Source organism: Prionailurus bengalensis, chromosome B4 (assembly GCF_016509475.1).
Source record: "Prionailurus bengalensis isolate Pbe53 chromosome B4, Fcat_Pben_1.1_paternal_pri, whole genome shotgun sequence".
NCBI lineage: Eukaryota > Metazoa > Chordata > Mammalia > Carnivora > Felidae > Prionailurus > Prionailurus bengalensis.
In genome coordinates this window covers 34,909,338-34,934,661 of record NC_057358.1, presented here as the reverse complement: position 1 = coordinate 34,934,661, position 25,324 = coordinate 34,909,338, and the positions used below count along the sequence as shown (strand labels likewise).

Genomic DNA, 25,324 nt, shown 5'->3' with positions numbered 1-25,324 from the left:
CCACCAACCAGTGCAGGGATGATGATTTAGCACCTTCTCTAGGCCTCACCTGAGCTGCTGTCATGAAAGAATGGCAGTGGGGTGGGGGGGGGGGGGGGGGGGGCGGGGGGAGACACAAGTCTATGAACCCAGGGAAATGCTCACAAGGCTCTTGTTACTTGGCCTTTTCTTCATTCACTGAACAAAGTAGGTACTTATTCTATTGCAGCAGTATTTATAATAAGAGATATTTGAAAGCAATCCAGATGCAACTTGTAGGGGCTTTGTTAATTGAACTATGGCATGTTCCCACAATGAAACACTGAGTTAGAAAAAGGAAGTATTCCCTGACCCAAAATGGAAAAATCCCCAGGGCATATTGTTAAATACAAAGAGCAAAGCCGAGAACAGTGTGCATAATATGCTGCCTTTTGTATCAGAAAAGAGGAAACAGAATATTCATATTTGCATTTGTTTATTTTGCATAAAGAAGCATGAGAAACTAATACGTATGGTGGGAAAAATGGGTGTGGTGGGAAGGAGGATGGGGTGAAGTTGGGACAGGCTTAAGACTTTCCAATCTATCCTTTTCACATTTTTTAAAATTTTGAAATGATATTGCATACGTATTCAAAATTTTTTATTTTAAATATAATAAAATTTAAAAATTATTATGGCACTATTCCCTCATCTTGTACTATGTACTCTAAATTTGTACAGAGCAACAGAGTAGGACGTCCCAAAGTCAAGAACAGGCCTTTCTACCTGGGAGGGGAGCTGAGGCAGCAAAAGCAAAGCATATGAGTGAGGTAGTGGCAGGTAATAAGGCAGAAGCAGGGAGGGGGGTAGGGCGGGGAGATGGTGCTGGAATGAGATCCTGAGGACTATTTACTGTGGGTAGGAAATGGACCAAAATAGTAACAGTAGTGGAAGTATGGGTGATTTTTGTTTCATCTATACTTTTTAAAGTTTACAAATTTGCTACCATAAGCATGTTTTACAATCAGAAAGTATTATTACTGTAACTTATTATATGGTTACTCCCAGCAGTGACAGGAGGCGACAGCAGAGGATAAGGGAACCAAACGGTGCTCGTAGATCTTGGAGGCATTTGTGGTACCGCAAGTGGCCACCAGGGGTCAGCAGCATGCCGCAGTCCCCCCGCCGCCAGCCACAGGTGACGGGACGAGGCTCCCGCCGGGAAAGGTCTTTCCTGCTATCCTCAGTCTCACACTAATCGCCATTTGCTTTCCACATGCTTCTGTCTCGGGCCATTTCCCACTAAATGGCAGTCACGAGGGTCTCCGAGGGCCACAGCTGTCTGCAAGCTGGGGAGCGGTGGAGGTGGGGGCTGGTGGAGATTCTCTGGACCTGCGTTCTGCCTGGAGACCCTAGACAAAGAGAAGGCCCTTAGGCGGAGGCCCTGAGCTCCAAGAATCAATCCATTTCTGCTGGTGGGGGACAGGAAACTAAGCCAGTTTCCGGGACTGGAACTCCGCCAAAGGAGAGCCAGGGGTCACAGGAGGGGTTAGCCTGTCCCAGGAGGAAAATCGCTGCTCCCAGTAGGTCTAATGGTTCTGTCCTCATTAAGCAAGGGTACGGGTGGAGGGGTTGTCTGAGGGTGGGTTAAGGGGCTGAGGCTGCCCAAACTCCACCGTCTGAACCAGAGAACTGACCTAGGCTCACCAGGAGTTTATGGAAACCTGTTACTGACAGGTGCTTCAGACAAGAAGAGAACAGCCCTATGTTGTATGAGCCCAGACCTAAGACTCTGGAAACCTGCTGTCACCTACCCTGTGACCTTGAGGGAGCTGTTTACCCTCCTTGAGCCTTAATTGAGGCCTCTGTAACACAAAGAGTTAGATAAGATGATCTTTAGGCCTCTCCCAGCTCTGATATTCTATGAATCTAAAAATTCCAGTCTTCCTACCCTTTCCCACCCCAGAAGGGGCTTAGCCCCAGGAAGGTCTGGCTGGACCAAGACAGATCTCATCCCCCTAACATGTGGTTTAAGGACAGTCCCCAGGCAAGTTCCCTTTGGAAGATTAGATCCAGGACACCCTGAAGGTAGAGGAGGAAAAGGTTCTTGGCTACAAGCTGGGACAAAATGAGACTCAGCAGCTCTGCCCTGGAGACAGTAATACCTGTGAGCATTGAGTGTTATGGATATTTCTCTGGCAAAGCCAGTTCAAAATTTCTCCCGGTCCCCACCTTGCTCCCAGACAGCCAGCAGCTCCCACACCTCTATTTACACCCTTCCTGGACAGAGATGAAAAGACCAAGAAAGTTAAGTTATTTTTTGAATAACAGCTATGCAAAGTAACATATGTTATGTATGTGAAAATAATATTTATAATCTAGCATGCTAACTTAATGCTGGTCTATAGATGCAGTTATATATATCCAATCCTCTAGTGATCAATTCTTGTGAGAGGCAAGGATCACATCAGTCACTCAAACTCCTGACCTTGGGAAAAGGGACATTCTGGGATTCTAGACTGGGTGACTGGGGCAGGTTACAGAATCCTATTCTGGTGAGCTTTAAAAATTAAGCAGGCCTGATTATTCCTGATTATTTGGGGCAGCTCTTCCACAAGGGGTGATGGTTTAGATAACTTTCAGGATCCCTTCTAGGCTGAGAGCCTATAATGTTTTTCTCAGTTTTGCAAGTCTTTTCAACTCAACATACCTTCCCTTGTTTTCCTTATTCCAAATGAAGAGCTGACCTAGAGAAAGACCCCAGATCCAGATTTTGTGGGACCCTGGGGCTTATACATATTTGAAGGACCTTCTTAAAAAAAAAGAATCTTATTATTATTTTTTAAATGTTTATTTATTTTTGAGAGAGAGAGACAGAGCATAAGTGGGGGAGGGGCAGAGAGAGAGAGAGAGACAGAATCTGAAGCAGGCTCCAGGTCCCAGCTGTCAGCACAGAGTCTGATGTGGGGCTCGAACTCACCAACCATGAAATCATGACCTGAGCCAAAATCAAATGCTTAACTGACTGAGCCACCCAGACGCCCCCCAAGACAAAGAATTTTGAATCACTAATACACAATTTCTCTTAGAAAAGATCCACGAAGTGCAAGCCCCTGAAAGGAGAGCTTCAGTAACACCACAGTGAATCCGTTCATTTAATGATCACTTAATGATCTCTTCATGCTCTAAAATGTCCCTGTGTTTGTCTCCTTCCAAATCTTTTTCTCTTTCCTTCCCTTCCCTATTGTGTATAGCTTCCCCTCCCTTTCCTTGAGGCATCTGGGACCAGAGGTATCAGCAGAGCCAGCTGCAGATGAGGTGGCAGTGGGGGGTAAAGATAGACAACACAGACAGGGAATCAGTAACTATAAAGACACATTGAGGATGGGGGAACCAGATTTCTCACTGTTGGGGAACAGAGTTAGACATGGGAAGGGCTGAGGCCAGAATAAACTCATGGTATTGAATGGAATTGGAGGTATAGGTACATGTTCATGGTTTGTCTGTGTTTTTTTTTTAAAGTAAACTCTAGACCCAACATAGGGCTGGAATGCACAACCCCGAGATTGAGTCACATGCTTCCACCAACTGAGCCACCGAGGCACCCTGCAAATTCAGGGTGTTTAAATGCACACAGATAAATTTGGAAATAGATATAAATGTATATGTATAAATATGTGTGTGTGTGTGTGTTTTATTTGAGAGGAAGAGAGTATGAGTGGGGGAGAGGGGCAGAGGGAGAGAGAGAAAGAGAGAGAGAGAATCTTAAACAGGCTCTGTGCTGAGCATGGAACCTGATGGGGGGCCCAATCCCATGACTCTGGGATCATGACCTAATCTGAAATCAAGAGTCAGATGCTACCTACTGATCCACCCAGGTGCCTCTACGCATGTGAGTTTTAATATATACAGTTAATGAAAAAAAATTCAACTGAGTAAATGTGAAGATCTAATTGGCTTTATTAAGCAATTCACAGGATCAGGCAGCCTCCCATCTAGCAGTAGAGGGGACCTCTGAGGAGCTGTACAAAATGGAAGGTTTTTATAAGAAAGACAGTGGGGCAAGAAGTTATTAACAAAAGTGAAGACTGTTCCAGGCAAGGTCACCTTCCCTTAGGGTGAAGGGCAGGGGCTGTTATTAGGTAGATTACCTCATCTTTGAGGGATGGAGAGGGCCCATGTAGCAGATTATCTCATTGGTGCTGATCAGAAAATTCCTGACTGACCAGTTAAGACTTCTATTTCTGGCACAAGTTGAAACTGCAGTGAAGTTAGGTATTAAGCCCCAATATGGTGACTTGGCCTAAGTGACACCATTTTGGGAGTGTGATTTTCTTTGTCATAATATAAATTATAGTTATGTATGCATATATATGAATCATATTTATGTGTGCATACACACATGCACCAGTAACAATGAGCACATCTAATGCTCAAATCAAGGCTTCTAAGTATTCTCTACTAAAAGGAATCATAGTTGTTTGGAGAAGAGCTCATATCCAGCACGAGACAAGGAAAGTGCAAAATGAACCTAAAATACTTAATTGTATCAAAAAGTAAGGAAATTCTAAAAAAAAAATCATAAGAATTTATTAGAGTCACAGGAGCCAGCTTAACAGAGTTCCTTCCCAAGGTCAACCCTGGAACAGTGTAAGCATCTTAAAAGAAATGATGATAGTGTTAGATTATGGTCCACTGAATAGAATAAGGATCCATGAATCCTAGTGATAGATAGATAGATCGATAGATAGATAGATAGATAGATAGAGATAGATAGATAGAGGAAGTTCTTCCTTATAGTAGAATGGCAACTAATAAATATGGAAGAAGTCAATATTTGGTGATTGTATTTTCTAAAATATTTTCTAACAGTATCTCTAATCCTACATGTTCTTTTTACATTGTGACTTTGATAGTCTTCTGTCAAAGAGTGGGGTCTCTGTCCCCTCCTCTTGAAACTGGGAAGGCTTAGACTGGAGAGATATCACCAATCAAGGATGGCAGAAGTGATACCATGTAACTTCCAAGGTCATATTAGAAAAGACAATAGAGGGGTGCCTGGGTGGCTCAGTTGGTTAAGCGTCCGACTTCGGCTCAGGTCAAGATCTCACTGTCCATGAGTTCAAGCCTCGCATTGGGCTCTGTGATGACAGCTCAGAGACTGAAGCCTGTTTCAGATTATGTGTCTCCCTCTCTTTCTCTCTGCCCCTCCCCCACTCACACTCTGTCTCTGAGAAATGAATAAACCTTAAAAAAAATTTTTTTTTAAAAAAGAAAGAAAGAAAAGACAATAACAGGGGTGCCTGGGTGGCTCAGTTGGATAAGTGTCTGACTTCGGTTCAGGTCATGATCTCGCAATTCGTGGGTTCAAGCCCTGCATCAGGCTGTATGCTGACAGCTCAGAGCCTGGAGCCTGCTTCAGATTCTGTCTCCCTCTCCCTCTACCCCTCCCCCACTTGTGCTCTGTCTCTCTCTCTCTCTCTCTCTCTCAAAAAATGAATAAACATTAAAAAAAATTTTAAAAAGAGAAAAAAGAAAAGACAATAGCATTTCTCTTTTACTACATGAACACTTACTCTTGAAGCCTTTGGCCTCCTCACACACATGAGCCACCCACACTGGCTGATGTGGACACTCCATGGCTGAGCCCTGAGATTGTATAGAAACAAGATGTCTGGCCAGCCCCCAGCTGCTCCAGCTCCACTACCATTTTGACTGCAACCTCATGAGAGACCCCGAAACTAGAACTGCTTAGCTGGTCCCTTTCCAAATCCCTGACCCACAAAACCTGTAGGAGCTAACAAATTTATATTATTTCTTAAGCCATTAAGTTTCGAAATAATTTGTTACACAGCAATAATTAAGTGGAACAGTGATGATTGGAGTAGAAGATTCAGATGATAATCTTCAGTGACTGCAAAAACTAATGGGTTAAAGATTTGATGAGGAATAAGATGTTTACATAGAGTTAAAGTGTTTCCTCAGTAAATATTTATTAATCACAAAGTAGAAAGTTTTACAGTGTCAAATCCTGGCAGACATTTCCTTAACAAAGTGATTAAAGTGAACATCATCATAATGGGACAGATTGACATTGTATGCCTCGGTATACAGATAAATGTTTAACTACTGGCTGGGGGGGCTGGATGCGCACTGATTTGTATTTGCTGATTTCTGTAATGTAAAAATTCCTCCAATGACCCAGCTGCCTGGCTGACTCTTAACCTCAGTATCATGAGTTTGAGCTCCACGTTGGGCCTGGAACTTACTTTAAAATATATTTATACATATTACAAAAACTCCCATCATGACCAATTTCAGACCACCATTGGTTTCACAACAGGCTGAAATTTTAACAATTGGCTGTTGCTTGCTGGTGCAGACCACCTCCAGGGGACACAATCCATGTGTCCCCTGATATGATGCACTGAGAAGGACAAAGATACTTCTGAGGTATTCCTCATAAGAATGTGTAACTGGAATCTCTTCACAAGGAAACATTACATAGGCCTGAAATGAGAGACACTACAAAGTAACCAGTCTGTACTCTTCAAATCAAGGTCACAAGGTGCCTGAGTGTGTGGCTTAGTCAGTTGAGCATCTGGCTCTTAATTTCAGCTCCAGTCATGATCTCCTGGTTTGTGGGATTAAGCTCTGAGGTGGGCTCTCTGTTGACAGCAAGGAATTCTCACTCTCTCTGCCCCTCCTCTGCTCCTGCACGCATGCACAAGCTCTCTCTCTCTCTCTCTCTCTCTCTCTTTCTCTTTCAAAATAAATAAATAAAAACTTTTTTTAAAATGTCAACATCACAAAAGACAAGGAAATACTGAAGAACTGTTCCAGACTGAAAAAGACAAGAGATAACTAAATGTAACATGTGATCCTGGGTCAGGTTCTGGGCAGAGAGAAGAAACATGCCTGGAAGGGCCAGGGAGAGATGGTAGTATCTTATCAATGTTAATATCCTGCTTTGGATGGTTAAACTGTGGTTACATAGGAGAATGACACTGTCTTCAGCAAATGTAGACTGGAGTGTTTATAAGTAATGGGCCATACTGTCTGCATCTTAAGTCTCAATTGGTTAGAAAAAATAGGATCTATCATGCAGACATTGAAAGAGATACAGATACATAGAGAGAATGATACAGCAAATGTTATCAAATGTCAATAATTGGGAAACCTAGACAGAGTATGTTAGAGTTCTTTGTACTATTCTTACAACTTTTCTGAAGGTTTCACATTATTTCAAGATAATAAGAAAAATGCTCCAGGGTTTTCTCTGAGTCTGGATCCCAAATTCTCACCTGTTGGGAAATAAGATGATTCACATCTCCAACAACATTCCCTCAGTTTGAATTTCCAGAAGTCTCCCTGCCCTTCCTGGGAGCTGTGCCAACTGACAAAAAGCTCCAGGACCCAGGAGGAGGGGGCTGGACCAAGGCATTCATCATAAGCCAGATGATGGGGACTTGTACAATAAGCTTGGCAAGTCAGGGACTCTTGGTGCCCTGGACATTAGGTTTTTCCAGCCCAGACAATTCACCTGGCAAAGAAGAAAAAAGGATTTAACCTCACTCTAAGAAATAAATAAATATAGACTACATGAATTCAAATTACAAAAATACGTTTCATTAACAGAAGACTTTACTTCAGATTTCCTTTAAATAAATAGTAAGCCCCAGGTACAGCATGATTTCATTTACAAAAATTCAATTAATATGCAAGTTTTTCCAAAAAACATATGTCAGTGTACCTTCTGGGAAGTCCTACAGGAGGAATACGTGAAATCAGATTTAACTACCCTTAGAAGAAATATTACTCAGTTCCAGGGGGGCTACAACCTATTTCCCACATTTTCATAACTCAGGGTCTGGTTCTGTTGATGTTTCTAGTTCTTTGCTAGGACTCAGCCTATTGAACCAAGCATGAAGACAAGACTTGTAGCTGGTTTAATTTGCCAAATCAGTGATCACACCAAGTCTAGGCCAGAGACCTTATGCTCCTGGGAGACCCCTGTTGTCATGGCAACTTGCTACAAAAGCCCATTCAGCTAAGTTCCCATTTTCACCATTTATTAAATGTGAGTCAGTTGAGCTGGGACCTATGTGCTATCTACTGGGATTGGTTAAGGCAATAAATCAAAGACTGTCAGAATTAGACAGGATCTTAAAGGTCATCTTGTTCCATCTGGGTACCAGTCTGTGGTTGAGGACCCCTAATCAACAAGACTTTTCCCAGTGTCATGAACCAAAGAGTGATAAACTACTAATGGAGGGATGGTTGGCTGCTGCCTATGAACTCAGATCAGGTGATGGCTGATGGATAAGAAGATATTTGAATCCATCTGTGACTTTTAAGGAATTTTTTGATCCTTCTTCACATCCTTTAGTCAAGTGAAGACAGGGATGGCTTCATGCCTTCCTTCTCCTGAAGACTAGGCTATGAGCCAGAATTTGATCACATGAGGTCTTTTCTTTGGGGAGACTCTGCTCTGTTCCCTCCTGCTTCAGCAACTGGCTCAATGCATACAGTTATATCCAGTCATTCAACACATCTTTTATTGAATACTAACTAGGTTTGGGGCATGGAGCTAGGCTCTGTGTTCACAATGTACATGAAACAATCATTAGCTCCTGCTCACATGGAGCTTACAGTCTGGTGGGAGGGAGACTATCAACACAGAAATAAATATATAATTACAAATTATGCTAAGAGTCATGAAGGAAAAAAGCAAGGTGCCATGAGAGATATTAATAGGTTAGGGGTCTAGGAAACATTTCTGAGACAATGACATGAAATGTGAAACCTTAAGGGTGAACAGGAATCAGACAAAAGTGGAAAGAAAGAATATCCCAGTCAGAAAGAATGAGAAAAGACTCTGATGCAGCATAGGGTTTGGGATATTTGAGGAACAAAGGACCAGTGAGGCCAACGTCTGGTACACTGGGGGAGACTGGGGTAGGATGATGCTGAAAGGAATCCAGGTTAAACAGGATGCCACATGCCCTGTTGAAACATTTGGATTTTTCTAAAAGCACTGAGTTGTAAGCAGTGTAACCTGATTTAATTTAATTTTTAAAAAGCCATTGCTCTGTGAAAAATGAAATGAAGTCAAAGAGAAGAAAGAGAGCTCAATTAAGAGACCGTTAGACAAGAAATGATAGTGGTTTGAACTCAGCCAATAGCAACACAGGTAGAGAGGCATGGAGGATTCAAGATACATTTTGATGCAGGGAACAGGGGAGAGAGCAGTATCAACAATTTCACTGAAAATTTCTGCTCTCAACACCTGGGTAGAATGGATGGAGATGACATTTGCCAAGATGGGAAAGACCAGGAAAAGGTTAAAAGGGAGAGATTGAGAATTGCACATAGTAGGTTTCTGAGATTCTTGTGAAGGATCCAAGTAAATAAATAAATTTGGGGATCATCGGCAAATAAATAGTATTTAAAAGCAAAGGAATGAATGAGACTACAAGGAAAACACTATAGAGTAAGAGAAAACAAAGAGGAGAAGAAGCAGAGGCATGAATAGAAGAGAGGCAAAACTAAGTCCTGAGGAAATCCGACACAGAAATCTGATAGAGAAGAGCAACTGGCAAAGGGACCCTAGAAGCAATGGCCAGAGAGAAAGGAGGAAACCAAGAGCGTTGGTGTCATTGGGGTTGAGAGAAAAGAATATTTCAAAACGATGAGTCTGGTAGAATGTTTAAGTGTTCCTGAAAGGATAATCAGTGTCGAGGCCATTGATGACCTTCATGATGTCAATTTTGATAAAGGAATGGAGGTAGAAACTATACTGGTGTGGGTTCAAGAATGATTGACAGAAGGTGAAAACAGCTTACAGAGGGAAGCAGAGGAATAGGGTAATAAGTGACTGTCTTCTCACTTTGGCCTCCCGGCCAGGTCAGCTACAAACTTATTCCATCTCTCCTCCCAGGTTTTCATGGCAGCTTTTTTATCAATATCCATCAAGGTGCTGAATCTGCGGAGAAAAGGCACTTAGGTCAGCCCCAGGAGAAAGGGTTGGGAAACAGATGAGGGGATCTCAGATGCTTGCAGAACACATTTCTCCCCAGTCCGAGAGCAATAACAAAACAGAGGTGTTGTGGAGAAAACCCAAAGAAACCTTCTAAGCTTCTGCCATAAACCTCTACTAGAGATAAACACAAGTTGTGAGGTGGAAGAGGGAGTTGGGGATCTGGGAAGTACACAGGACCCTCACCTGATAGAGTTCATGGCCAGTTGTTTGAGTGTCCTCAGATCAGCTGCCATTCCCCCAATACCCATGAAGGCCTCATAGAAATCATAGGACAAGCCTTTGGCACCAAAGACTGCCGGGTCATCAGAACTGATCACCATGGGGTACCCAGTGGCCATCAGAACAGCAGCAGGATGGTTTCTCAAGTCAGACACCAGTTTCAGAACCTGCCCAACAGGAAGCAAAGAAGAAAGACAAACTCTGACCCAAAAACATTGGGATGACTTCTGGGTACAATACAAGGAATAGAGCCAGTCCTCATACTCTTCCCAATTTTCTCCAAGATTCTTCACCTTCACAAACATTTGGTCTCTCTCTTGGTCTGGCTCAGGCAGCTCTCTGGAACACAGCAGGAGAGGCAGGTGCACAAAGAACCCCAAGCAGCTGTGAAAGCAAAAGTATTCTATGGCCCCTCCTACTTCACTGGCCTTCCTCAATGTCCCTTTAGCTTTGTTTTTAGCCTTGCCCCAAATTCCACCCCACTGGGGACCCTCAACTGCTGCCTCAGTTGCCTCAACTGCTGCCATTATGAATGGATTAGGCAAAGGGCCATTCCTAAATAACTTATTAAGGGGAGAGAGACAGCAGAGGAATATAGAAAACAAGTGAGTTCAGGAGCTAGAAATCATACAGGAAAGTTTGGGAATCAGAACAGAGGTTGAGGTTGGAAAGAAAGATTGTATTGGGTTGGTGCCATGGATCATGCATACCTGGTTGGAGATGGGACAGACTTCTATGGGGATGTCCTTCTTCCAGGAGTCAGCCCAGACTGCTGGGTGTTTGGTCAAAGCAAATCCATGGCCAATCCTGGTAGAGTTCAGTATTAGAGCAACCAGAAGGTTTCTATCTATGGAAGTACCCTGCCAGTCTGTGGATAAAGGGGAAGTCTCCAGTCAGATGGATCTGGCCCATAGACTATCCTCAGATAAAGGCTTCAGATCCCCAAGCAAGTAAAAGAACGTTCACACACACACACACACACACACACACACACACAGTTTCGTATAACAATGCTAAAGAGAGGTAAAAGAGAGGAGGTATGGCAAACCTTTATTTTATGTATGTATGTAACAGATGAGGAAGTTGAAACTTACATAGGCTTTGTAAATTGAAGGAGCATACTCAAGTAGCAAGACTCTGTTTTTTTTAATTTTTTTTTTCAACATTTATTTATTTTTAGGACAGAGAGAGACAGAGCATGAACGGGGGAGGGGCAGAGAGAGAGGGAGACACAGAATCGGAAACAGGCTCCAGGCTCTGAGCCATCAGCCCAGAGACTGACACGGGGCTCGAACTCACGGACCGCGAGATCGTGACCTGGCTGAAGTCGGACACTTAATCGACTGCGCCACCCAGGCGCCCCAAGATTCAGTTTTAAACCTTGGTCTATCTGAATCCACAGCCTATATTCTTTCTTTCCATTTTTTATTTGTTTCCAGAGCTATTTTCTGGGAATTTTGTTCCTGATTTTTTACAACAATGTGTTGCAAACTCTTTCAATATAATTAAAAACAAATTTTAAGTTTATTTATTTTGAGGGGGGGGGAGGGGCAGAGAGAAGGGGAAAGAGAGAATCCCAAGCAGGCTCCATGAGATCATGACCTGAGCCAAAACCAAGAGTTGGACGCTTAACCCACTGAGTCACCCAGGTGCCCCTATAGTTACTTGTATGTACTTATTTAATTTATATCTATAACAATATCAATTGCAAGACAATTGCCAGATCACAATGACCAGTACTGACAAAGTAGTGGCAGATAGCATTGGCTGCCTACTTACCAGCCATCCCCATTGTACATTCCTTTCTAGCAGGGCTTTCTTTGGAGGGTGAAAATGACAGGTCCTGACTCTCCCAGCTTCCCTTGCAACTAGGATAGTCTTAATGCTGACCTGGAAGGTTATTGGTGGGGAGATCTTGGGCTTCCTCCCTGATAAAAGAAGATACCCTAGAGGAAACATCTTGTCTAACCTGAATGTGACTTCATGGACAACCAAGGTAAACCCTGAACTTGATGAAAACAGCAGAGGTTGCTTATTATGTGAAATAACAGATGACCTTGTTGTAAAACCTATTGAATGTGTGTATTCCACTCCTGGCAGCCAAAAGCATCCTAACTGACCCACATATAAAATATGAAAACTCCACTGTTCTGTTAGGAATAAAGTCCAAGAATTCCCATTACTTTTTAGGGCATGTGTTTTAGGTGGATTTTCACTGGTTTCCTATCTAGAACTTTTTTTCAAAGATTTCTTCCTTTTAAAAAATAAGAACATTAGGGACACCTGGGTGGCTCAGTCAGTTAAGCATCCAATTCTTGATTTTGGCTCAGGTCATGATCTCACGGTTGGTAGGTTCTGTGCTGACAGCACAGAGCCTGCTTGGGATTCTCCCTCTCCTTCTCTCTCTCTCTCTCTCTCTCTCTCTCTGCCCCTTCCCTCCTCACATGTACATTCTGTCTCTCTCTCTCAAAATAATAAATAAACTTAAAAAAATAAAATAAATAAAAATAAGAACATTATTCTCAGGTATCAAATACCCAGCTCCTGGCAAAATCCTCTCCTAGGGCCATTCGTCTTGGAATTTGGTTAGATCCTATTACAGTGTTTCATACTGTTGAAATGATTTCACACAGGTAAGTATGATTTTCCCAACTAGACCACAAGCTCTTCAAGGTTAACATCCCCCTACTCCCTTGCCCCATCCCCCACAAACAATTCTTCAAATTTCCTAGAACAGTTTTGATCTAAATTGGGTCTAAATTGATTGAAATGTCAGGAAATAAGAGAGTAAGGCACACATACCCTTCCTCTGAGAGATGGTGTGATAAACCAAGGTTTAAGCCTGGTTGTGAAATCCAAGCCCCCACACTGCTCTCCACTTATCTCCTTGGTCTTCTAAGGGTGACAGGTGCTTACAGTACTCAGGGACACCAGGTGGGGTGTAGCAGCAAGATTTCCTCCTGATCTAAGCCCCCCAAATCTTCATTTTAACCTGAAATTGCAGCCATGATCTGGGACTCCTTTTGCTTAGGACTTACATATTTTAAGGACTGGAATATGGGAAGCTCTGAGAGACGACCTATGAACCTGTGGAGTGAGCTTTAGGGAGCAAAGGCATGGCTGGGCTAATGGCATTTCATAAACAATACTAGTCAAGCTGTCTGGGCTGGGTGGGGTCTCCTCTTCAGCACTGATGAGTGTGGACAGAGCCTCCTAGTTGCCTCGTTGTAGTCCCTTTTCTGCCACTTACCCTTGTGTGACTTTGGACAGGTGAATTAACCTCTTAAGCACAACTTGATTATAAAATGGAGATCATCAGAAAGAATTCAAAATCAAATTCCACCAATGACTAGCTCTTTACCCTTGGGCCAAGTACTCTATGTTTGGAGCCTTGGGCTCTTCATCTATAAAATGGGGATAGAGATTGGTTAGTTGGTTAAGTGTCCAACTCTTGGTTTCAGTTCAGGTCATGATCTCACAGTTCGTGGGTTTGAGCCCAGCATTGGGCTCTGTGCTGACAGTGTGGAGCCTGTGTGGGATTCTCTCTCTATCCCTCTCTCTGTCCCTTCCCTGCTCACCCACACACACTCTCTCTCTCTCTCAAAATAAATAAATAAAACATTTAAAAAATAAAAAATAAAATAAATAAAGTACAGTTTAAAATATAAAAAATAAATAATATTGGGATAAAAACACCTTCCTGGCAGGACTGGGGTGAGAATTAGAAATAATATATGTAAAATGCCAGATACTGTTATATTATCATTGTTATTCCTTCTCCAGGGGGAATACATATTTCTCCATATGAAATGGACAAGTGCCATAAAATGACTATCAACAATACCAATACTGCCCCAGAATCCCATCAGTTCTCTTGAGTGATGATAAGGAGCTTTCCTATCCATCCCATCTCTGTCCTGCTCGTCTCCACATGGCTCACCTGTCTCTCCAGCATGGAAAAAGTAAGGCAGTTTAACGCCATGCAAGGTGGGAATCATCAAAGCCTCCCTGTAGTCATACAAGGAGTGGCCAGTGTCCTCATGCCCCACCTGCAGGACAGAGAGGAGGGGACATGGAGCTGTCTGCTTGGTCCATGCCTCAATTTGCTGATGGTACCCTCAATAGCCTGTGAATACTCTTCCTTATAACCTGACGTTACTACTTGAGGCCATTGTCACATAGCCTTTTAAAAATGACCAGCAGCAAAATTGGAAAAGAAAAGAAAGTGTATTATTACCCCTAAATAATTCCCCCCGCTTAGTCAGTCAGAGGCTCTATCTCGTATCCTCCCACCCCTTTCCACCTTGTGTTCTGACACCACTTTCCAAGTCCCTGTGCTCAGCCCTGAGCTCCTTGCTGTGGGCAGAGAGTGAGGGAGAAAGCAAGAGCAACAGAGAGACACAGAAAAAACAAGACATTGAGATACTGACAGACCCACAGAAAATGGAGAGAGAGTGCAAGAGAACAAGAGCCCTGGACCAGGAGTCAGGAAGGCTCCAGACTCAGCTCAGTCACCCATTACCTGTGGGTCCTTGGACATGTCAGTTTCCTGGCAGGGTCCCTCTGTGACTCAGTGCCTCAGCTGTAACTACAACAAAACTATGCTTTTCAAACTAAACCACACATATCCCCAGGGCTTGTAGCTGCATGCCAAGAGTAAGGGTGCCTTAGGATAAAATGGGTACCTCCTTCAGAATGCCTATTTTAATTTGTTGGGGGGCAATGGAACATTTTTATAATAAGCCAAATACAGGTATTCAATGTAGTGGAATGGAGTGCAGGCTTGAAAGGGAGTTGGAACTTGCAAGTAGACTCCTTTGAACAACTATCTACCCCCCTTCCTATCCCAATTTCCCTCTAGAACTTGTCCATTACAGTCCTTGAATGAACTGTTCTGGAAGTTCTATACTAGAGGCTCTTCTTCTCAGCCCCCTTTGTCAGGGCTGCACACAGAGGGGAAAGGTGAGATGGGAGGAACTTCTGCCCCTTTCTGGAGAGGCTAGATCCTTGAGCACCCCCCAGAGATCCCAGGAAGGCATCCCAGTGCAAACAAAATGATTCCTTGAAATCCACTCCTTTGAGCTCTGGATGTTCTGAAAGCAAAAGCTTAAGCCCAGTTTCAGGTAAAATGTACAGATATACTCCCTCCCTATAAGAGGGAGTCAGGAGTGCCTTTTAGCCAGTTTATTCAAACTAATTTAGCTTCCTTAATGAGACTGATGAGTTGCCACCTAGGAAGTGTGCCCTGGCTATCAGAACTCGGCTATGGCTTTGATTTGGGAGGGGGCAGGGGGTTGGCGGTGGTCAAGGCAGTGACACCACTATGGACGTGCAGCTTCAAAAATAGCTGAGGAAGCAAATGGATGAAGGGACAGAGGACACCTTTCCCATCCTTGACAGTTTTGCCCAGGGCTAGACCCATCTCTGCTTCCAGACCACCCTCTATGTGCTATAGTTTTAAGAGGCAGGTGTAGGTAGGCCACATGTGCTGGAAAGAGGATGGAGGGCAGGGAAATGAAAATAAGCCCGCCATTACTACCCAACCTCATTGAGTTCCTTCCTTATTCTGGAACTCCCCTTTTCAGGCTTTTGGCCCTGTCTGCTCTCCTTTCTCTTGTGACTATCATCCTCCTGCAGGCCCCTACACAAGGTCAGTGCTAAACCCTGGCCAGGCCTGTGGTTGACAGCCTGAGCCTCTGAAGAAGGTTTCAGTGCATGCTGCCAGGGCCTTCACAAAGAGCTGCCTGCTGGGCCCTGCTCTCAGACAGCTTTGTTGTGTAGGGTCTGTTACCAGGTCAAACCCTGCCACCATCCTGGGGAACATGGTTCGGAGCGTCATGGCTGTTTGGATGGATTTCATGATGAAGGACACATTTTTGACTCTGTGGGAGAGACAGAGAAAAGCATAGGAGACAATGTGACTTGGCATTGGCGGACCTATGTACCCCGGGGGGACCCCATATCCCGGAGCAGCTCCCCCAGTGCCTGGGGCTGGTCTAGTCCAGATTACTCAGTAACCACTTCTCAGACCCTCAGCACATGAGCCTATCCTGCCCATGCTGTTGTGATCCCTTCCAGGGGATACATCTGAGAGATATTTCACCCAAATCCACCCTTTTGAGGAGTCCGGCTGGTTCTAGAGGAAACTTTGGTGTCTGAACAACAAGTGAGGAAAGGAGACCCACGGGATAGGTTTCATTTGTCCACATTTGTATGAAGCAAAGAGGTCTTGTCCGAAACTTGCTCTGCATCCCCGAGACGAAGGCTCCTGGAATGGGTGCAGTACAGAGGCCAGCTCTCTGTTCACTGGACACCTGTGAAATGCTACAATTCCCAATTGTATGAATGCCCAATTCCCTGTCGAGTCAGCTGGACCTGGCAACTGTATGTCCTCTCCCTCCAGCTGAATCAGCAAGGCCCTGGGCACTCCAGAAACCATGTAAGCAAACTGTCTTACTTCTGTCTGTACCCTCTCTGTTCAAGCCCAGGATAGGGGTGAAGCAAGCAGCACAACAGAAGCACCAAAAGAAAAGTCTGGCACAACTCTGTGACAGGACAAAGGTCTCTGCACAGCAGCTGGCTCACTTGTTCCTCAGTTCTATGGGCCTACATTTCTCCTGCCCCCTCCCTATGCCTGCCCATTCCCTCTCCTGCAGAGCCTCCCCCTCCTGCAGATCCTCTAAGGGATCACAGGAGGATTTACCACCTGCAACCCAGCCCTCACACCCTCCTGCCACTGGCCCCCAGAGAGCCTCTGAGGGGAACCAGTGGGGCCCCAGCCCACAAGCTCCACCCTGGCCAACTAGCACACAGGTGCAGGCCTCTGTTCTCACAAACGGTGAAGGGGATTCAGGGGAAATGGAACGGGGAGGGGTTTGACTGCCATCCAGAGCCCAACCTCTAGGGCTGAGCTGCCCCTCCCCAAGAACTGACTCAGTGTGATCCCCATCTGTTTGCCACCCCTGCATCTCCAGCCCCGCAGGTGGGTCACAGTCCTTACACAGGCCTGCCTTTGACAGAGAGCCTTCCTTGGATAAAACTAAGAACGGAAACTAAGCTCTAAAGCTTTCTGTGCTTGCTTGGGGAAAGAGTGGGTCCTTGTTCTCACTGCCAGGTCACACATCCACACACAGACTCTGAGATAGCTGTCACTCAGGGCTGGGTCACCAATCAAGGCCAACTACACAGCCAGGGACAGCACATGGTTGACATGAAGCAGAACCCCACCAGCCAACTGAAACAAAGAAATAGACCAGTTATCTGAACATACTGGCAAAAACATGCCCATAACTGAATCACCCAGGCCAACATGAGGTCAAGGCCTAGAATTATTTGGAAAATTGCCACACTTCTTCATTTCAGTCTGGTTGTGAAGATTCGAACTAGAAGTGACTTCAGAGATAGATTTTTGCTCTCATGCAGGAACATGCATGCCAAAGCCATGGCTCTTTGGCATGGAGGGTGGGTCTCAGTAGCCGGCCTCCCAGCCTCCCTCTTTCTCCCTTTCTCCTCCCCTTCCCTTCCAAGTCTAGTAGCTCTACCTGCATCCTGTTCTCCCAAATCCTGCAGCTTCAGCAGTGTTCTCTCTCACCTGTGATCCGAATAAATGATTTTGATTCCAATAAACCCAGGATGCTTTTCTGCAAACATACAAGCCACTTCTCTGTAAGTCTTCACTGACCACTCTTGGCTATGGACAGTCCCGTTCAGTTCATACACCTGAGAGGGAAGCATGGTCCTGGTCAGACATCAGAGGTGAGCAAAACTTCATTCCCATTGCCAATAATATCTAAATCTCTACAATTTCCTTGTCCAGTGCCTTCAACAGCTTCTGACACTTATCAGAAGTCCTAGTCATGTCTGGAATAATGCTCTTGAATACCACAAAGCTGGGGTGTCTGCCTGTCTCATTCATTGCTGGGTCCTTGCATCTGTAACAGTGCCTGGCACATGGTAGGTGCTCAAAAGGTATTTGTGTAAAGAATGAAGAACAGGTCAGCTGGGGAGAGGACAGCCAAAAAGAGGAGACCAAGGACCTACTTTATCTTCCCATTCTCCCACTCTTAGGTGGGATGTCCCCTCAGGTGGCAGAGTGAGAAGAGCCAGGATTGGACCGTGGGTAAGACAAAGTAGAAAGACACAGTGGAGAGGACAGGGGTATAAAGAAGTCCCCTCCAAAGTGCCCACTTGGCAGGTTGGGCCACACCAAGCCCATGGTGACAGGCTGGAGGGGGTTGGAGCAATGACATGGCCCCTGCCGCTCCCTCTGCCCTCTCCTGTCACTGGGTCAGCTCTCACCCCTGCACAAATTGGCAGGTCAGGATTCAGGACAGGATGCGGGGGTTTCCAAAGAGGTTGTGGGGCAAAGGAGGATGGGAAGAAATAATATGCAGAAGGTATTTCCACGAACATCAATTAAAAACGCGCAGTGTACAAGGAACGAGGCTAGGCATTGGAAGGGGTAAACAAATGTGAGTGAGACAAGATGCCTGCCCTTAAGGAGTTTCTAATTTAGTGCAGACAGACTCTATTCCTTTTTTTAATACAAAGAGGAAGAATTAAGTGCTAAATAGAGGTTTATGGGATCTCAGAGGAAAAAGGTCTCCTTTTAATTGGATAGGATCAGAGAAGTTTTTCAGGGGACATGGTGGTGAGGTCGGACTTGGAAAGGCAAGGGGGATTTGATATGCAAGAAACTGAGAAGCCTGCTCTGCAAGCAAGCCAAGCAGCGGCCCCGCTGGTGAAAGCATTGCTAGTGTCCTGGTGTAGGAAGCAATGGTTCCACACAGAGCGAGAGCCCACCAGGGTGCAGGGAGCAGAGGCTGAGAGGCAGAGTGGGAGCCTCGAACTATCTCACCACCTAATGGAGAGGAATCCTTTCTCCTCACTGGGGTCAATTCTTGTATCCTGGCATCCCAGGAGCTGGGTGCTCTCCAGGACCCTTTTCTCCTTTCCCACAGGTCCCTTGACTCACAGCACCCTTGCCAGCCTGGGGCACCTCCACTTTCCCTCTTAGCTGCACCTTGCAGGTGCCACCTTCTGTTGCAGGACAGCCTCCTCTTCTCCCCAAACACACAGAGCAGCTTTTTTGTTCTTTCATCTCTGGATTGGGGGTGGGGGGTTGGGGAGGTGTCCGTTCTGCTGCCTGGGTTGGGGGAAGTGGGGTGAACAGGCAGCTGTTTCCAGCCCCTTCTCTTGGCCCCTTTGGCCTTGGCTCTTTGGTTTCCTCTGCTGATGCCCCAGGGAAACCTGGCCTCTCACACAATCTCTGGGCTCAACTATTGGAAGGTGTATCTTCCCTGATTGCATGGTCTAGGAATGGACAACAGTGCTTACTGAATGTTAAGGCTGCCAGAACTTTCCAGAGGAGAGAATTTTAGGTACTGCTAGCTCAGTATCTAGTATAACCTATTATTATTATTATTTACTGAAGGGGATCAGACCATGCCACCCTAAAATATGCCACTTTTGCATAATAATTAAAACAATTTTTAACGTTTATTTTTGAGAGAGAGAGACAGTGTGAGCAGGGGAGGGGCAGAGAGAGAGGGAAACACAGAATCCAAAGCAGTCTCCAGGCTCTGAGCTGTCAGCACAGAGCCTGATGTGGGGCTTGAATTCAAGAACTGTGAGATCATGACCTGAGAAGAACTTGGATGTTTAACGGACTGAGCCACCCAGGCGCCCCAGCATAAGAATTATTTTGAGTGGAAGGCAATTAAGCAGCAAACACAGAGATCTTTGCTCTCCTCCTATCTGCCTAAAAGGACATAAACTTCTGTTGGTGCAAGTTCCCCCTTTCATCTCCCACACCAGGAAAACGACCCTTATCATTGGAGACAGAAGGGCAGTTCTGAGATGGGTCTGCACAAACCTAACATAACTCTTATCTTCTATTAGTCTCCCCCATATATTTACTATCCCACAATTTACTGCCCCAGAAACCCAAACCTATTGCCTTGTCATTTCTCCACAAATTATCGCCACTTGTTAAAACAGTGTATAAGTACCTGTTCTACCCACTTCTTTGGGTCTTCACTTTTTTCTACAAAGGTCTCCATGCACATAAAAATTAAATATTAACATCAAATAAAATGTGTATGCCTTTTCTCCTGTTAATATGGCTTTTGCCAGTTTAACTTGCAGGCCCCAAAAACAGAACCTTAAGAGAGTAAAGAAAAAGTTATTTTTGTTCTTTCCTACTTCATCAGATATTTTTTATTGAAATTTTTTTTAAATGTTTATTCATTTTTTGAGAGAGAGAGAGTGCACAAGTGGGGAAGAGGCAGAGAAAGAGGGAGACACAGAATCCAAAGCAGGCTCCAGGCTCTGAGCTGTCAGCACAGAACCTGATGTGGGGCTCAAACTCACGAACTGCAAGATCATTACCTGAGCCAAAGTCAGACGCTCAAAGGCTCAACCAATGGAGCAACCCAGGCGCCCCTTCACCAGAGATTTCTAAAAAGAGAATTCTTCCTGTCACTGCTCAAGGCTTCAACAGACTTCCAGGCACTCTGTTAGAATCTTCAAATCTTTGATGCTGAAAGAGCTTATATGCTGTACCCCAGCAGTTCCCAAAGTGTGGTCAGGGAGCCCCTGTGGGTCTCCTAGACTTTTACAGGCAATCTGCAAAATCAAAAACTCTCCTCATAAAAATTTTAAGATTTCAACTTAAGATTTGTCTTTTACATTCTCATTCTCTCCTGAATATGCAGAATTTTCCAGAGGTTGCATCATGTGTGACAATATTAGTCTGACAAATAATGGATTGTGTGCTTATGTAGGCTTGTGTTTTGGAAAGTTCTCAGTTTTAATTTCTAATGAAGGCTATATTATACAAGATATAGTAGATAATATCCACATAAACAAAAACTTTTTGGGATCCTCCAAAATTTTTGAGTGTAAAAGTTTGAGAACAATTGCATTAACCCATCCCAGAACTGATACCTGAAGCTGTCTTGGCCTTACGCAGCTGATTTGCAGAAGGGAAGAACATAATTCTTCACTGTGCCTTGACTGCTGTGTCATTACTGAATCATGTGCCCACACAGCCCATCTGGATTGCAGGCCACTGAGGGCAGGATCCAGGTCATCTGGGTCTTCCCACCTCCCCTCCTTTAGCACCAGAGAAGGAGCTCCATAAATAAGCATTAACTGAGGAAGAGCACTGTCCACTTGGAGTTTCAAAACTACTCAGCCCCAGGCAGCATGTTTTGGAGAATGGATAAATAGATGGATGTTGGAGGGGTGGTAGTGCCAGCAGAACAGAAGGGAGACAAAAGAACCTTTTAGAAAAATCAACAAATGACAATTCTGTCTACAAGAAGATCTTTGGCATACTAAACAAGGATGTACAGATATGCAAATGATACAACCAGAGGCTTGGTGGGGGTTTGCCTATGGCAGCAGTTCCAAGCCATCAATTCTATCATTGCAGTACTTATTGCTGGAGAATCTGGGACCCCTGCCTTGCAGGGTTCCAATCCCACTGCTAGTTCCCATAGCATGGAAAGCCACAAAGATGGAATCTGGCTCCTGGGGCAGCAGATACAGATGCCCCTGGTCTCTTGGTGCCTCAGTAAATCACCACCAGGGCCGCCTGTGCCTTGTGTTCTTGGGCTTCTGGCCTCCAGCCAAGAATCTGCAGGCTTTGTGGCAGCACCTAGGACAGGATCTGAATGTTCAAGAGTACCCCTATTTCAAGGAGCAAGAGACCCTTTTCAGGGGGAGACCTGCAACTCCTCCCGGCCTCACAGCTAGACTGATTAGAACATTGCTGTGAAGCATGGTACTGGAGGAAATGTCACAGCTGGTTAGGGGATTCTGGGCAGCCTTCTGGGTTTAGGCTCACAGTGGAGATACAATCTGTCCCAGCCAATCATACCTCATAGGATCGTTGCAAGGATCAGATGAGTTAATATTTGTAAAGCACTTAGAAATGATAACAACTCAGAAAAAATAAAAAGAATAAAAAAGGAGGAGAGCACCTGGGTGGCTCACTTGGCTAAGCGTCCAACTCTTGATTTGGGCTCAGGCAATGATCTCATGGTTCGTGGGTTGGAGCCCCACGAACACTGGGCACAATGGGCTCCACACTGACAGCACAGATCCTGGTTGGGATGCTGTCTCTCTCTCTCGAAAGAAAGAAAGAAAGAAAGAAGAAAGAAAGAAAGAAAGAAAGAAAGAAAGAAAGAAAGAAAGAAAAGAATTTATAACTATTGGGTGCCTGGCTGTCTCAGTTAGAAGAGCATGCTCTTGATATTGGGACTCTTGATATTGGGATCATGAGTTTGAGCCCCTCATTGGGTGTAGAGACTACTTAAATAAATACATAAAAACTTAAAAAAAAAGGGAAATGATAACTATTAATAACAATATTATTAGCATCAATCTTATTATCATCACCAGATGTAGAAAAACAACCCAAAATCTGCAGTTATCCTAGAAAGATGAGTTACTAGAGCACCATTCATTTACCAGCCATTTACTCAGTTACTATGTGCCAAGCATATGCCCACACTTTTATGTCATCATCTCATTTAATCCTCAAAACTACAACAGTAGGTAGTTCTCATTTTACAGATGAGGATTTTGAGGCTCAGAAAGCTTAAGAAACTGAGTCATACTCCACAGTGGGAGTGAGGGCTGGAGGTCTGCTGAGTTTCAGAATCTTGCTGACCCTGAGTGTCTCCAGTCATCACAGCAGCCCATCTTTCCCTTTCTGTGATAGTGACAGTTAGGGGGGCTCAATGTCTCAGCTCTAGCTGCACTTTAGAACCACCTAGGGAGAGGGAAATGCTTGGGTCTCACCCCAGACTAATTAAATCAGAATCTCTGGGGTAGAACCTCTGGTGTGGTTTGTTTGTTTGTTTGTTTGTTTGTTTTTAACCTCCTCAGGTGATTCTAATGTATAATGTACAGCTGGGGTTAAGATCTACCATTTTGTGGATTTGAAGTAAACAGCATGAACACAGCATAGTAGGATAAATGCTATTATAAAGGAGAGCAGTTAAGAGGGTCCCTCCAGTCTCGATCGTCATTATTCTTGCAGTTATACCAGTAACACGAAACAGGGGTCACTTCAGCAACAAGCCAGGTGGAATTTTCAGTGGAGGCTCTGCCAAAAATCCAGGAAAAACCTTGGCCCGGGGGGGGGGTGGGGGGGGTGGGGGGGGAGGGTGGGATGGGTAGAAGTGCCAGTAATGTTTGTTATACAAGTGACAGCATCCAAGAAAACATCTGGGAACAACCATCGTGGGTTCTCTGCCACTGCCTGTCTCTCTCCCAAGACCCCCTGTCAATAAGTACCAGCAGGGCAATCTCCTGTTGATAATCCTCTGGGGTCTTATAAGAGCTCCACTCTGAGGACTGGCCAGGACCCAGTCTGGGCCTCAGATTCTGGCCGTGGGGGAAGGGACTGGAGCCCAGGAGATAAGACCCGCCTAGCAACTGTTGCTAAAGGCAAGTAGCCTTTGTTATCAAGCATTAGTAACACAATAGGAGGCTGAGCAGCCAGGATAGTCCATCAACATCATCCCAGGCCCTGAATTAGCCCCACTAGCAAGAAGGGGGAGGTTGTGCGGCTCAGTAAAAGAATTCCAGTGCAGACGGTTTTTAGTTGTTAATGTGTTGATGGCTCCCCCTACTCTGGCTAATGGGGGGCATTAAGGCATAGACTCTCTATTGCAAGAGGCCTTTGTTCCAGGGTCAGAGCAGAACAAATGGTCACATCCCATCCCCCTCAGCCTCTCCAGTATCCCAAATCCCAGCAGCCTTCCACCTTCTAGGATGGTGGGGGGTGGGCAGAGTGGGAAGAGAGGTTAGGAGCGAGGCAGGGTCCCCAAGTTAAATGTCCTGGAGCCCACTCAGCATGGTAAGGAGAAAATACCCCCGCAGAAAAGGGGGAGCAATGGAGCAGGAAACTGCTCCCTCCAATTGCTCAGCATCTTCCCCTAAATGCTTCTCCATCGGGCTCAAGATGAAAGTCACAGCCCTCAAACCGACCAAGACCCAAACCCTCCACAGTTTCCCCCCTCCCTCCTTTTCCCTCCACCCCCTAAGGAGCCCAGGGCTCCACCAGGATTTGACGGGCTACCTCCCCCATGCCCCACGCTGAGAAAGCTGTTGGAATGGCCCAACAGGAAGCAACCCCCGCCCCTGGCCCCCAGCAGGGGCCAGCAGCACTCTGGGTGAATCATCAGCTCAGCCAATCCTAGGGACTCTCTTTTCCCTACAGAAGGATGAGACTTACAGCAGAATGCCTTCTCTGGGGCTCCTTTTGAGATGAAGCCTGGCTGCCTTAGTGCTCAAGTCCAGCACCCTGGCATCTATCCAGTCACCCAATCAAGTCACCAACGTGATCTTGGTCAAACTCTGGCTTTTCCAAGCCTCAGTTTCCACATCTGTAAAATGCAACCTTGCTATGCACCTCAAGTGCTTTGTAAAGGTCAAGGCAAAGAAGGCCTTTTCTCAAAGTGTGGTCTGGGTCAGACCATCTGCATTAGAATCACCAGGAGGAGAGGAAGAGGCTAGTTGATTTTGTAGCTTCCTGGTCCTACCTAAGAGCACAGAATTAGAACCCTGGGAGGTCAGGGTCCAAACACGAATTTTAAAGAGCACCTCTGAATTATTCATATGAACAGCCAAGTTTAAGGACCACAACCAACAAGCGTGATTATCACTCTTGGTGCCTCTTGGCAATATAAAATGTGGGGCCAGTCTGAAATATCTCACGATCTGACATAAATAACGAGGCAACAACTGCTTAGTACTGAATACCCACATGACCAGGAGACAAAGAGGGGACATACAGACTGACACAGTCCTGGGAAGGGGGTGAAGGAGGGATTGGCCAACCTACGAACCAGCCTAAGTGGGACCCAGACAGGAGGAGGGGCTTAGATGGGGGGCAGGTGGGGAGTGCATGCTTGGAGACAGAACGATTTCCTAGTCAAAAAACATGGGAATAAATTGTTCCAGGAAGCACAGTTTCTTTCACCTTACCTAGGCCAGGTCCAGGGCCAGCTCATCTCTTACAGAAATTCTTCTCTTAAGAGGTTGTTGGACACTCTCTCTTCCTGGAAAAGGATCATTTGTGTACTCTGC

General features: G+C 45.1%; 1 protein-coding gene across 2 annotated transcripts in view; it reads right to left on the bottom strand.

Annotated features, from left to right (window-relative positions):
• Positions 1 to 437: 437 nt before the first annotated feature.
• Positions 438 to 25,324, bottom strand: part of ADA2 (adenosine deaminase 2) — a 35,445-nt gene continuing 10,558 nt past the window's right edge. The window contains exons 5-12 of one of the 2 annotated variants that reach the window (XR_006294381.1): positions 17,811 to 17,938; positions 16,011 to 16,101; positions 14,160 to 14,268; positions 10,930 to 11,087; positions 10,184 to 10,386; positions 9,848 to 9,943; positions 7,263 to 7,501; positions 438 to 1,370 (exon numbers count right to left, since the gene is read on the bottom strand). Coding sequence is in view for 1 of the 2 variants with exons in the window: in XM_043561490.1 (XP_043417425.1) it covers positions 7,498 to 7,501; positions 9,848 to 9,943; positions 10,184 to 10,386; positions 10,930 to 11,087; positions 14,160 to 14,268; positions 16,011 to 16,101; positions 17,811 to 17,938 (789 nt within the window). In the remaining variant the exon portion in view is untranslated. Of the gene's footprint in view, positions 1,371 to 6,970; positions 7,502 to 9,847; positions 9,944 to 10,183; positions 10,387 to 10,929; positions 11,088 to 14,159; positions 14,269 to 16,010; positions 16,102 to 17,810; positions 17,939 to 25,324 lie in introns of those variants that run through there. The other variant, XM_043561490.1, reaches the window with a different exon arrangement.